Below are 12,459 nucleotides of genomic sequence, written 5' to 3'. Positions count from 1 at the left end.
ACACTCACACCCCCCCCCCCCATTCTCATACGCTATGTGAATATTTAGCAGCTTATCCCATTAGGTTTTTTTTTTTTTTTTTTTTTTTTTAATTATTATTCACTACTGAAGTAATAAAACACGTATTACATACAGTATGACTGTAGGAAGCAATAAAGGTCACACATTTCCCATGTTAAGCAAACACATAGCCCTTGTGATATCCCTCTGAAATAAAGGGATTCGTCCAAGTGCAAGAACTCTGACATGTCAGATGTAGTAGAATGCGTGTCCCATGATTTTCTCCCAACGACAAAGCACTGGATCAAGGGAAATGTAGTCTACAGTACCTGAAATGGTGAAAGTTGGCTATGTCTAATAAACCAAAGTATTCTGCTTGCAAGCATTGCTTAGCATGTGAAAGGGACTTTAATAAATGTGTTACACGTGGCCTATTAAAATTAGTTACCAAGATTACTGGTAAGTATGAATTCAAAGGGTGAAAACTGAACAAAATGCTTCTTATCCTGAAAAATACCCCAAATAAACTGGCTGACAAATATTTAGCAGGAGTTGTCTCCATTGTGCAAAATTATCAGCTGCTTTTAGACCAAATACCTAAAATACATATGGAATGAATACACCCCACTGGGAGACATACCACTCAGAAAGGAAATTAGCCATATGTACTCTGAAAACATTTTGATTGAGGGATTGAGAAGGGCACTGTTAACAGTCAGTAATTTGGGGTGTGCCAATATGGCGGCTGTGAGTATGTTAAAGTGGTTTAAAGCATAAAACCTTCTCCTTACATTGAAATGTATCTTTAGGAGACACGTGGAAAACAACTAATTTGAATACACAGGTTTACCTGTTACCAGCTCAATCCAGGTATGTTTAAGGATAAAGAAGCTTCTTTTCACCTTAGTTCCACTATCATCACAAGGCCTTTATAGAATGTCACAAAACCAAAACATAAGAATATTTTATAACATCAGTTAAAAGCTCTCCAAACATAATTTCTACTAATTAGTCCCAAATGCGGCTTAGAAAACATGCATTATAAAAAAAGATTTTTCTCACTGTTTTTCAGCCCTTTAAAATCCTGTGTGACTTACAATAGAACAATTGTCTGTGCTCTCTGGGGTTCAAAGAGGTAATATAAATAAATTAAGAATCTCTATGAATCAAGCACAAAAGCTGATGTGTGCCTTACATTTACATTTTTCTTGAATAAAAAAAAATAAATGAAATATTTCAAACTATTGAAAGTGAATTCAGTGCAGAGTAACTTGCTGGCTAGCTGAGGCTAGTGGGATTTGTAATCCAGCACTCCAACTCGTAAAACTGATATCCAATGATTAAAATACATTTCCTGTGTAGTGGAGCAGGTCAACAAGTCCCAGCAGTAACTATTAATCAGGCTGAACGAGGTGTATGGATTTTGGAGGAACATGGCAATTAACCTAATGTGCCCCACTTATAAAATGTACTCTTACTGGATAAATTATTTTATGTAATAAACTGCTTGTAACATAAAAAGTTTATAAACTACCCCCCAAAATAAGCTGCATTAGTTGAAACATAGTAGCCATGTAGTCATGACTTGAAACACAAATAGACAATAACTATTGTCTAATGGCACAGCGAAAAGAGAAAAACAGATCATTAACAAGTAGTTACATCAGGAAAAACAGTTGGGGAAGCGCGAGCTTGCTGGCATCTAGTTAATGTCTAGAATCCCCTGAAGTAGCAGAGGACCCACTTTTTCTGCCGCCAGGAAGGGCTTTGCAAATGCCTTCTCCACTACAAAAATCACACACACAAATAACAGAGAAAAGAGTTCATTATTCAGCAAGTACTGGTTCATATAGAGAGAGGTAGAAAGTATTAGGGCAGAACAACAAATAGGAAGTAAAGGAAATACCCAGCTCCCATCCAGCACCTTCTGAAAGTCAGTGACAATAAAGGTTATCCTTGATAAACCTTGCATTTATGTCAACCCTAGATAGGTATGAAATATATCAGCTATTGGTTTGTTACCGTAAACAGACATTCCTGCAAAACAGACAGACTGCACACAGGACACTATTCCATTGTTACTTTAACAGTGCAATTGAAGGAGAATTATCACCTCAAAACTATTTTAAAAATATTTTTGAAAGGAAATAGATTTTTAAATTAAAGGGACACTTTAGTTTAATTAAGCAGTTGTGGTGTTTAGATTATGCCCCTGCAGTCTCACTACTCAATTCTCTGCCATTTAGGCGTTAAAATATTGTTTATGCAGCCCTTCCTGCATGTGACCAACACAGCCTTCCTAAACATTTCCTGTAGAGTTATCTAATGTTTACACTTCCTATATTGCAAATTCTGTTTAAAGGGACACTATAGTTACCAGAACTACTACAGCTTATTGTATTTGTTCTTGTGAGTATAATCACTCCCTTCAAGCTTTTTGCAGTAAACACGTTTTTTTCAGAGACATGGAGACACTGAACTTTCCTCATAGAGATGAATTGATACAATGCATCTCTATGAGGAGATGCTGATTGACCAGTACTGACTCTGCCCCTGATCTGCCTCCTTGACAAGCTCAGCCAATCCAATGCTTTTGTATGGGAAAGCATTATGATTGGCACAGATCACCACTTCTGATGTCAGCTAAGCAGGCAGATCAGGGGCAGAGTAAGATGCAGCACACTGGAATAAAGGTAAGATTATAATATATATATATATATATATATATATATATATATATATATATATATATATATATATATATATATATATATATATATATATATGGACAAGGAGGGGCCACAGGGTCTATATGGTATTTTGTCAACATCATAGGTTCAGGAATACATGTTTGTGTTTCTGACCCTATAGTGTGTTCATTTAAGTTAGAATTTCTTATCTCCTGCATTGTTAACAGTTGCTAGACCCTCCAGGAGACTCAGCCAGGGAAGATGTGGCTCGGGCTGCATAAACAGAAACAAAAAGGGATTTAACTCCTAAATGTCAGTGAATTGAGCAGTGAAACTTCAGAGGCATGATCTATATACAAACTGCTTCATTAAGCTAAACTTGTTTTGGTGACTATTGTCCTTTTAAATAAATAAAAAACTGAGAAGAACTCTTTCCAATTTTTAGGGTATCTTTGGTCGGACAGTGTTAGAAGGCCAACATTATCTGCGCAGTGAAGATCATGGACACTGTTCGACCCAAAGGGCATGTATATGGCTGAAGGATCTTGTCATATACTAAAGATAAGGATGAGCTATTTTTTCACATAAACTTCACTAATAAAAAATCTTTAATTTCAATACTTGTTTAAAGGATTAGTAAAAATAACTTGGAGGTGAGAGTTGTCCTTGAAATCTTGTAACACTGACAAAGATGAAAAATGCCAGGGTGGCTTCATAAAACTTGAGATTTCTCATGTTCATGAGAACAGTGATCTATGTAATGCAGTTTTGATATGTATGCCAGGATGAATGCACAGTTTACCAAGGATCTTACATCATGCAGAATGTGTTTGACAAGTAAACTCCCTTTTCCCACAGTGACAAGTAACTGAGCCAGGTACAAACCTTCTGCATATGGCACCACGATCAAAGCTCGGTCGACGAACACAGTGTTGGTGAGGTGCTGCGAGACCACCGCAGAGTCTGCATCTTGGAACTTTACAAAACAGACACGAGATGTTACAGGCAAAGGAGAATCACTAAAAAAGGAAAGGAGAAGGCAAGTTGAAATTGAGAGTTCTGGTAAGTTTTAATGCAGGTCTTAAGATAAAAAAAAAAAAAATAAAAAAAAAATGAACAAAGTCTTCAACCAATTGGTTAACATGAAATACCTTGTGGCGCAGACACAATTAGGTTGCATTTAGAACTCAGTCATACACTTAGGAGTCAGAGAAATGTGTACCTAGACCAATCTATATAGAACATCCAAAAGAAATTAGAAACAAGCAATACGATTCAGAAGCTCCCCTTAGGTGTTGGGATTCAACCAACACTGCAAATACCTAATTTGGGAATTTATGATACAAACTCTATAGCTACTAATAGTACAAATCGGAGGTTGGCAGTTTTTTTTTTGTGCAAATAGGAGTCAACCTTGTGACATCCACTAGATCCATTTAAAAAGTTAAAAGTCAGATGCCAGAAATAGCATCTTTTGGATTCCGGGCTGCTGGGTTTTTGAAGTCTTGTTAAAGGAACACTCCAATAACCACAACATTTAAAGAGCACTGCAGTAATTATGGTGCCAGGTGTGTCCTGGCATCCTCAAATGTAAGTAGTCAAAGCGTTTTAGAATAGCTCAACTTCTTATCTGGGGTTTGCTAGATGGCACTCACTGCCTCCACCACAGCTCTTGGCTAACCTGGCAAAGCAAGAGTGATCAGTAGCTGAAGCCTGCTGTAGTGGTTATGGAGTCTGAACTGTTCCTTTAACCCCTTAAGGACCAAATTCCGGAATAAAAGGGAATCATGAAATTTCACAAATGTCATGTGTCCTTAAGGGGTTAAGGAGGAACCAGCTGGCAAACCTGTAGGGTTTATTCACTAAACCGGGTGCTATACATTTTAGGCCAAAATAGTCTAAAACCCTGTAAACATTTTTGCTGATTTGGAGAATGTTTCAAAATTGACTAATTTGAGCCAATACGTGAAATGCCTTGAAGATTACCCCAATGCCTGGCATAGTGATTAACCCTTAGCGTTATTAATTGAAGGGTGGATTGTAAGGAACTCAAAGTAAATTTAAGGTAAAATAGCCAAACTAAAATTTTAGACCATACTCACTTTGAATTTCTGATATTGCTCACACCGTCAATAACCCTGCTAATGTTTTGAAAGCAAGATACTTTCAACTCACTGCAATAATACAAGGTGGGATTAATAAAGCTTTGTGAGCATGGGCTTGTCTGTCAGACAATTAAGAGCACAGCAGAACTCTACCAGTCAGAGAGAAAGCAATGCATTTGGGTTGTATTAAAATCTTTATGACCAAAAAAAAGAAAATCCTAAAAATACAAATATGTAGAATGATAAAAATAAAATATTAATGTATTATTCTAATGGGAATATTTCTGTTATCCTAATGTGTATCAGCTTACTTTAGAGTACTAAATATTTGAAGTATTTCACAATAATGTAGTATAAATGTAAAAATAGTATTGTGCCCTGACTTAAACACCATGCTACTGTCTAAGAACATATCTACCCAGAACCCATTCTCACCCGACTTACTGCAATGTATGCAAGATTATGCACTGTTGAGAGCCAACTACGTCACAAAAGCAAGTCTACATGTGGTTGTTCCTGTACAATGATGTTGACAGAAATAAAATGATGACAAAGATACATTTTAGGCAACAATATATATCCACAGATCATGAAAATATATATGCTAAATCCCACCAGTATTGAAATAGAGTACAAGATGTATTACAACTCCGTGTTTAAAGGGAACGCTGCAAGCATCATAATTTCTCACAACTTACTGAAGTGCTCATGGCTCCCCTGGTAACATCCCACAGTTCAGTGTTAAACTGTTTCCGATCAATTTAAAGCTGAATTAGGGTCCCCAGTACGACCTCTCTTTATGTTGCTATTGCTAATACCTCAGCAGTGATGGGAGCTCTCAGTTCTCATTGCTGGTATGCCTAATATAGAGTGTTACTTTTCCTTAGCCATACTATTAGCGCCAATAAAATACTGTCTATGAGCAGCATTTGAGTGAGAACTGAGACGGACTCTGTTCTCACATGGGAAATGGCTCTAGTTACTGTACAGAAATATATTTAAAAAAACAAACACCCACCCAAATGGCAAAGTTTTGCAATGCAGGTTTACAATGGTGGAGGCACTGCGCCCAGACCATTTCATAGAATGAACTGATCTGGATACCTTACGTGTTCCTTAAAGAGACACTGTAGGCACCCAGACCACTTCAGCTCATTGAAGTGGTGGGTACAAACTCCCATCACCCTTAACCCTGAGCATATAATTATTGCAGGTTTTATAAACTGGAATAATTACCTGCTAGGGTTAAGTCCTCCTCTACTGGCTGTCTACCAGACAGCCACTAGAGGGACTTTCAAGGGCTTAGACTAATTTTGGTAGTCTAAATGACGCTGACGTCCTCACGCTATGTATGAGGACTTCCAGTGTCACCGGAATCCCCATACGAAAGTATTGATTAATGCTTTCCTATGGAGAAATCCTAAAACGATTGTGGCCATTGCTGCGCATGCGCATTAGGTCTCGTCCTCCGAGGAGAAACGTGAGTGGAGCACGACCCAGCACCAAGGGACATTGGCGCTTGATTCAGGTAAGTGACTGAAGGGGTTTTAACCTAGTCAGCGCCGCAGGAGGGGGGCACTATAGAATCCCTTTAATAATCTACTAGTTCAAAACTGCTCCCTGTGTCAGGTTTTTAAAAGAAAAAATCTTTGAAGCAAGAATTCACATATTTTGCCAATATTCCATATTTAATTATTTAACATTGTTAGAGTTTCTTTATTAATATCTATTTTTTTTAACAGTAATTAAATTATATATAAAATTTAATTCTACGTGTATATATATTAAACTTTGGCTGGGCTTGTGAGTGGCTAATAAAAAACAGAAAACTGAACATACCCCATTTTGCATAACTTGGGTTGTCAACTGTAACGGATCCCCTATACTCTGGCTGAGTATATCTGTTAGTAGTCTCCCAAATCTCAAGTGCTGCAGTGATTATAGCACTCCTGTTTCCAGCAGAGTAGTAATTAGAGCTCTCCAATCCCCCAAACATGAGCCTAGACTTCATGAAGGGGTAAAACGAATGTGTTTAATCCAGGCTCAATGGCCTGCTTTTATACAATATAGGAACACAGTTAACACACCCCTGACACTCCCACACAAACAGGATAATACCTCTCCTGAAACTGAGAGGGGACTAATTACAACCTCCTCCTCTGTGCCTGAGAGTCGGTGAAGTTCGGTAGTTTTGAAAGAGAACAAACTACCGAACAGAATCCATTGCCATACCGTGGAGCTTGTTCCCTTCATCCAGACGAACAATCCCACCGTACAGTGTTCTTCTAAGTTAAAGAAAACCGAACACAGGCAAGTCCAACGGTGTTCGGGAGTTTTAGTGTACGAAAATAGTTCCATGAACTCGACCAAACACCGCTGCCTGTGTTCATGTGAACAAGATGGCCGCCACCTTGTGGTCGTTCATACAAATTGCGGGCACCCAGACATACGATTAGAGCACTGTGGTTAGGATCGCTACAATGTATCCATTAGGCTTAAGCTCCTGCGTGGTACATAGTTCATGCGGCTGTTCGGTTTCCGAACAGCATAGGGGAATCACACGAACCATGCCAGTTAAATAGTCTTTTACAGGTTTCCCTGCAGAGCCCATAGTCTGTGGGCAGGAGGCTGGAAATCAGGCTCCTCCAGGAGCTTGTGGCAAACTCACGTAGGAAGGGGAGTTTGTCACACCACCTTTTGCAAAAAGTATGCAATGATAACAGTCAAAGTGCAAAGTCCCAGTGGGTATAATAACCTGCTAATACAATAACCAATAATAGATACTCTAACACCTTGGTGTGGTCCCTTTTACCCTCACCAACAAATACAGAATATATAAAAAAAAATAAAAAAGTATCCAGTATGCAATGATGGTGGTAATTGTCATTCCTGGTCTGCCATACTGCCTCAGTGGCAACATGGGACCAGCAAAGCGATCGGGCAAATATTAATGTGTAAAAACTGAAAAGGGAAAATCTCTTTATTTGAACCAGTGGCTTTCCAAAACCCTTCACACTGTCTCTTTTTTTAAGGTTTTATTCATATTAAATGGTGATCCATATATAAAATACCTGATGTGAAATTAAAGCCATTTTTACAAAATGATATACAATAAGTGTGGGTGCACTTAATATGAAATTGAATTATGGTTGAAAAGAAATATAGCTCAAATTCTAGGTTTTGTTTAGTCAGCCTTTGTCCATAAAAGGGTTAAACTGGAGATCATGTTTAGCTCAGATCGAATTCTCCCTTTAACTTCTACCTATAAATAAGCGGATTAGGTGGCAGCCACACAGAGTGTGCATTACTAAACACATTAGGAAGCACTCTTTTTAAAAAGGGACACTCCACAATAATGACACTCCCTCAACAAAAATTACTGCTAAGCAGGTACACCCCAAAATAAAATGAGTAAAACATGCAGTTTTCTTGTCTGCTGTGTTTGCAAACCATTCCCTATCGATCCAGAAGAAAAGCAACAAACCTCAGTTATATTGTATATGGGATATTTTCTTTTTAAAGCTAAAAGTCCAAAGTAAATGAAAGTATAACAACTGAAAAAAGAGAATTAAGAATATATGTGAAAATTTCATATGACTACATAAAAATCACCAGTTAAAAAAAAAAAAAAAATGTCTTGGAAATTATTTGGGAGTCATACTAAACCAGAAATTTGAAAAATCTCATAAAGAAATTGGCAATTTTCTGGACAAAATAGTCAAGCTGGGAACAGCACTGGGTTGGATAATGTTTTAAAATCAGCTATTTTGACATATTCATTCACAGTTTACTGGTTAAGCCTCCATTGTGTAGATTGTCTGGAATACGGGGACATACAGCAACAGAACAACATCTGTAGACTGCTTTATAATGGAATATATTCATATACAAAGTACACAAGAGTGACATCTACTGTTCAAGCAAGTTAGATATTTTATGATGCAATCTGCCATAGATTTGGAGGAGGAGTTAAAAATGAAACCGGAGAAATGCAAATCAGTACACTTCTGCTTGAGTGTGCTTTTGTATACAACAAATACATACAAAAAAGCAACAGAAGCATATTTGTAGGAAACATGAACTGTGCTTTTTATTGCAAAATTATTCTGCCTTAAAAACAAAAACACTCATTAAGAAAATAAAACAATGCATAATATGTCCTCCTCATTAAGAGGCACAGATTGCAGGCCTTGCAATATGCACACTTATTCAACCTTCATGGAGCAAACATAGAAATAATTATCTGGACAGAAAACAAATTCAGTTAAAATGTATCATCAGTTTAAAAAGATAACTGAACATCCAGATAGGGAGAATGTTAAAGGGACACTATAGTCACCTGAACAACTTTAGCTTAATGAAGCAATTTTGGTGTATAGAACATGCCTCTGCAGCCTCACTGCTCAATCCTCTGCCATTTAGGAGTGAAATCCCTTTGTTTATGAACTCTAGTCAAACCTCCATGCATGTGACTTGCAAGTTCTGTTTAATTAAGATTTTCTTATCCCCTATGTTAATAGCTTGCTAGACCCTGCAAGAGCCTCCTGTATGTGATTAAAGTTCAATTTAGAGATTGAGATACAATTATTTAACGTAAATTAGATCTGTTTGAAAGTGAAACCAGTTTTTGTTTTTCATGCAGGCTCTGTCAATCATAGCCAGGGGAGGTGTGGCTAGGGCTACATAAACAGAAACAAAGTGATTTAACTCCTAAATGACAGTGAAATTGCAAGGGAATGATCTATACACTAAAACTGCTTTATTTAGCTAAAGTAATTTAGGTGACTATACTGTTCCTTTAATAGTGCAAGAAGGAAGTTCACACGTAAGCTACTCACATGTTCAACATATTGTTCTTCCACTCATTCAGCTAATGTATAATTTACATTTTGCATGAGTGAATATAAATTAAACAGTTTAATGAGTTTAGTAGAGTGCAGTGCAAGCTAATGTAAATATTCAGGTATAGCAGTTATAATTATGAATTCTAGAAATAAACAGTTTCAAATAAAGGGTTATTTAATATGGTCCCTTTGGGTGTCTGGTGGATAGTGTAGTTCCCTCCTCACACTATACAAGTTAACTGGGGGTAATTCAGAACCCACGTTGCAAGGCACCCACTTCAAGCTTCATTCTTTAACCTCCCATAAACACTCCAAGGCTTTATACATTAACCATCCCCATCATCACCCCAAGGCTTCACAATTACCCTACCCCCAATTTCTCACATCCCTGTAATCACCCAAAGGCTTCAAACCGTATCACCCCCTAGGCTTCACAGTTACCCTACCCCAATTTCACATTTTACCCCACCTCCTAATCACCCAAAGGCTTCAAACCTTACCCCCCTCCCTCCTCACACGGTATCCCCCCATAAATCATCCCCCAAGGCTTCACAATTGCCCTACCCCAATTTTTCACATTTTACCTCCCCCCCAATAACCACCCAAAGGCTTCAAACCTTAACCCCCCCCCACCCCCACAATTTAACACCCCACACAAAGTTTCAACATTTTTACCTCCACCCTTTCATCACCTGCAAGTTTCATACTCGTGTTTTCCCCTATGTGTAACCCCAGCCTCGTGTTTCACCCGCACCCAGATTTTCTCCCCCTCCCCCCCGCACCCAGACTCTCTCCATCGCCCCCTCCCCGCACCCAGACTCTCTCCATCGCCCCCTCCCCGCACCCAGACTCTCTCCATCGCCCCCTCCCCGCACCCAGACTCTCTCCATCGCCCCCTCCCCGCACCCAGACTCTCTCCATCGCCCCCTCCCCGCACCCAGACTCTCTCCATCGCCCCCTCCCCGCACCCAGACTCTCTCCATCGCCCCCTCCCCGCACCCAGACTCTCTCCATCGCCCCCTCCCCGCACCCAGATTCTCTCCATCGCCCCCTCCCCGCACCCAGATTCTCTCCATCGCCCCCTCCCCGCACCCAGATTCTCTCCATCGCCCCCTCCCCGCACCCAGACTCTCTCCATCGCCCCCTCCCCGCACCCAGACTCTCTCCATCGCCCCCTCCCCGCACCCAGACTCTCTCCATCGCCCCCTCCCCGCACCCAGACTCTCTCCATCGCCCCCTCCCCGCACCCAGACTCTCTCCCCCGGCCCCCCGCACCCAGATTCTCTCCATCGCCCCCTCCACCCAGACTCTCTCCCCGGCCCCCCCCCCCGCACCCAGACTCTCTCCCCGGCCCCCCCCCCCGCCTCTCTCCCTCGCCCCCCCCCCGCACCCAGACTCTCTCCCTCGCACCCCCCGCACCCAGACTCTCTCCCTCGCCCCCCCCGCACCCAGACTCTCTCCCTCGCCCCCCCCCGCACCCAGACTCTCTCCCTCGCCCCCCCCCGCACCCAGATTCTCTCCCTCGCCCCCCCGCACCCAGATTCTCTCCCTCGCCCCCCCCCGCACCCAGATTCTCTCCCTCGCCCCCCCCGCACCCAGATTCTCTCCCTCGCCCCCCCCCGCACCCAGATTCTCTCCCTCGCCCCCCCTCATGTTTTACCCCATCCAGACTCCCCCCCGCACCCAGATTCTCTCCCTCGCCCCCCCCTCATGTTTTACCCCATCCAGACTCCCCCCCCGCACCCAGATTCTCTCCCTCGCCCCCCCCCCCTCATGTTTTACCCCATCCAGACAGCCCCCCCCCCCCGCACCCAGATTCTACCCCATCCAGACTGCCCCCCCCCCCGATTCTCTCCCCCAGCCCCCCCGCACTCTGGGCCTCACGCCATGCCCGCAGTAACTCGAGGCCTCACGCCATGCCCGCAGTAACTCGAGGCCTGGTCTATTACCGCCGCAGCCTCCCCGGGCCGCACCCCGTTTCCCCTGGCCACCCAGCTCCCCCCACTCCCCCGGCACACTCACTCAGGCGGGAAGAGTCGCAGCTCCTCGATCGTTCCCAGGAAGCCAAACAGGGTTAGCATCTGTTCGGAGGTGGCGCTCGGGGACACGTTGGTCACCTGGATCACGGCGGTCATTGTGCAGCCTCCTGCTTTACATTAAATACGGAGACAAAAGAGCAACACACAGGATTAGTAACGGGCGGGGAGAGCGGGAGCTGCAGCGTTACACTGAGCTGACGAGAACGGCCGCCATTACACAGTCTGCCTGCCTGCCTGGGCCTCACTGTCCCACAATGCACCGCTCGGCCTCGCGCCTGCGCACTACGCCCGCCAATACCGAGACCAGCCTCTGGAGGCAGTGTGACGCTGACCGCCGCACTGCAATCCTACCTACAATGTCACACTGCCCCTAGCGGTCTTTCTTGGTTTTCATGTCCTGGTGCGGCGTTGTGACGTAAACAGCAAGATCGCCCGCCAGGGGGCAGTGTAACTTATTCCCAGACTGTGAGCCGCTTTTACTGCAATTCCTCCGGCCGCCAGCAGGGGCAGAGTGATAAGAAGTCTCATTCACACAGTCCCTGATTTTATTAAAGACACGGAGGCTCATATTATGCATAACTCTTTCTTTATTTCCTCAGCAGCAAAGATAGAGGAATATAAATATTGTCAAAAATGAAAGAAAAACTGTATAGGCATAACGGGTAGCCAATCACATGGTAGAGGAAGTGGCTATATAAGTCCTGTGTCTCCCACAATCCCCCTCTTTCTTTGCTGCTTCCTCAGACAGATAAGTGCTTTTGCTTCTCTCTGACTAAGTTTT

General features: G+C 42.2%; 1 protein-coding gene across 2 annotated transcripts in view; it reads right to left on the bottom strand.

The window, feature by feature from the left end:
- The window catches only part of SRSF11 (serine and arginine rich splicing factor 11), a 33,734-nt gene extending 21,789 nt beyond the window's left edge, over positions 1-11,945 (bottom strand). Inside the window, exons 1-2 of one of the 2 annotated variants that reach the window (XM_063427919.1) lie at positions 11,662-11,945; positions 3,576-3,709 (exon numbers count right to left, since the gene is read on the bottom strand). In XM_063427919.1, the coding sequence (XP_063283989.1) occupies positions 3,576-3,709; positions 11,662-11,774 (247 nt within the window). In that variant the 5' untranslated portion in view covers positions 11,775-11,945. The remainder of the gene's footprint in view (positions 1-3,575; positions 3,710-11,661) is intronic. The other variant, XM_063427918.1, reaches the window with a different exon arrangement.
- Between the last annotated feature and the right edge of the window lie 514 nt (positions 11,946-12,459).

The sequence above is a fragment of the Pelobates fuscus genome, chromosome 7, assembly GCF_036172605.1.
Source record: "Pelobates fuscus isolate aPelFus1 chromosome 7, aPelFus1.pri, whole genome shotgun sequence".
NCBI classification, from domain to species: Eukaryota; Metazoa; Chordata; class Amphibia; order Anura; family Pelobatidae; genus Pelobates; species Pelobates fuscus.
This window is presented reverse-complemented; position numbering and strand designations above follow the sequence as displayed.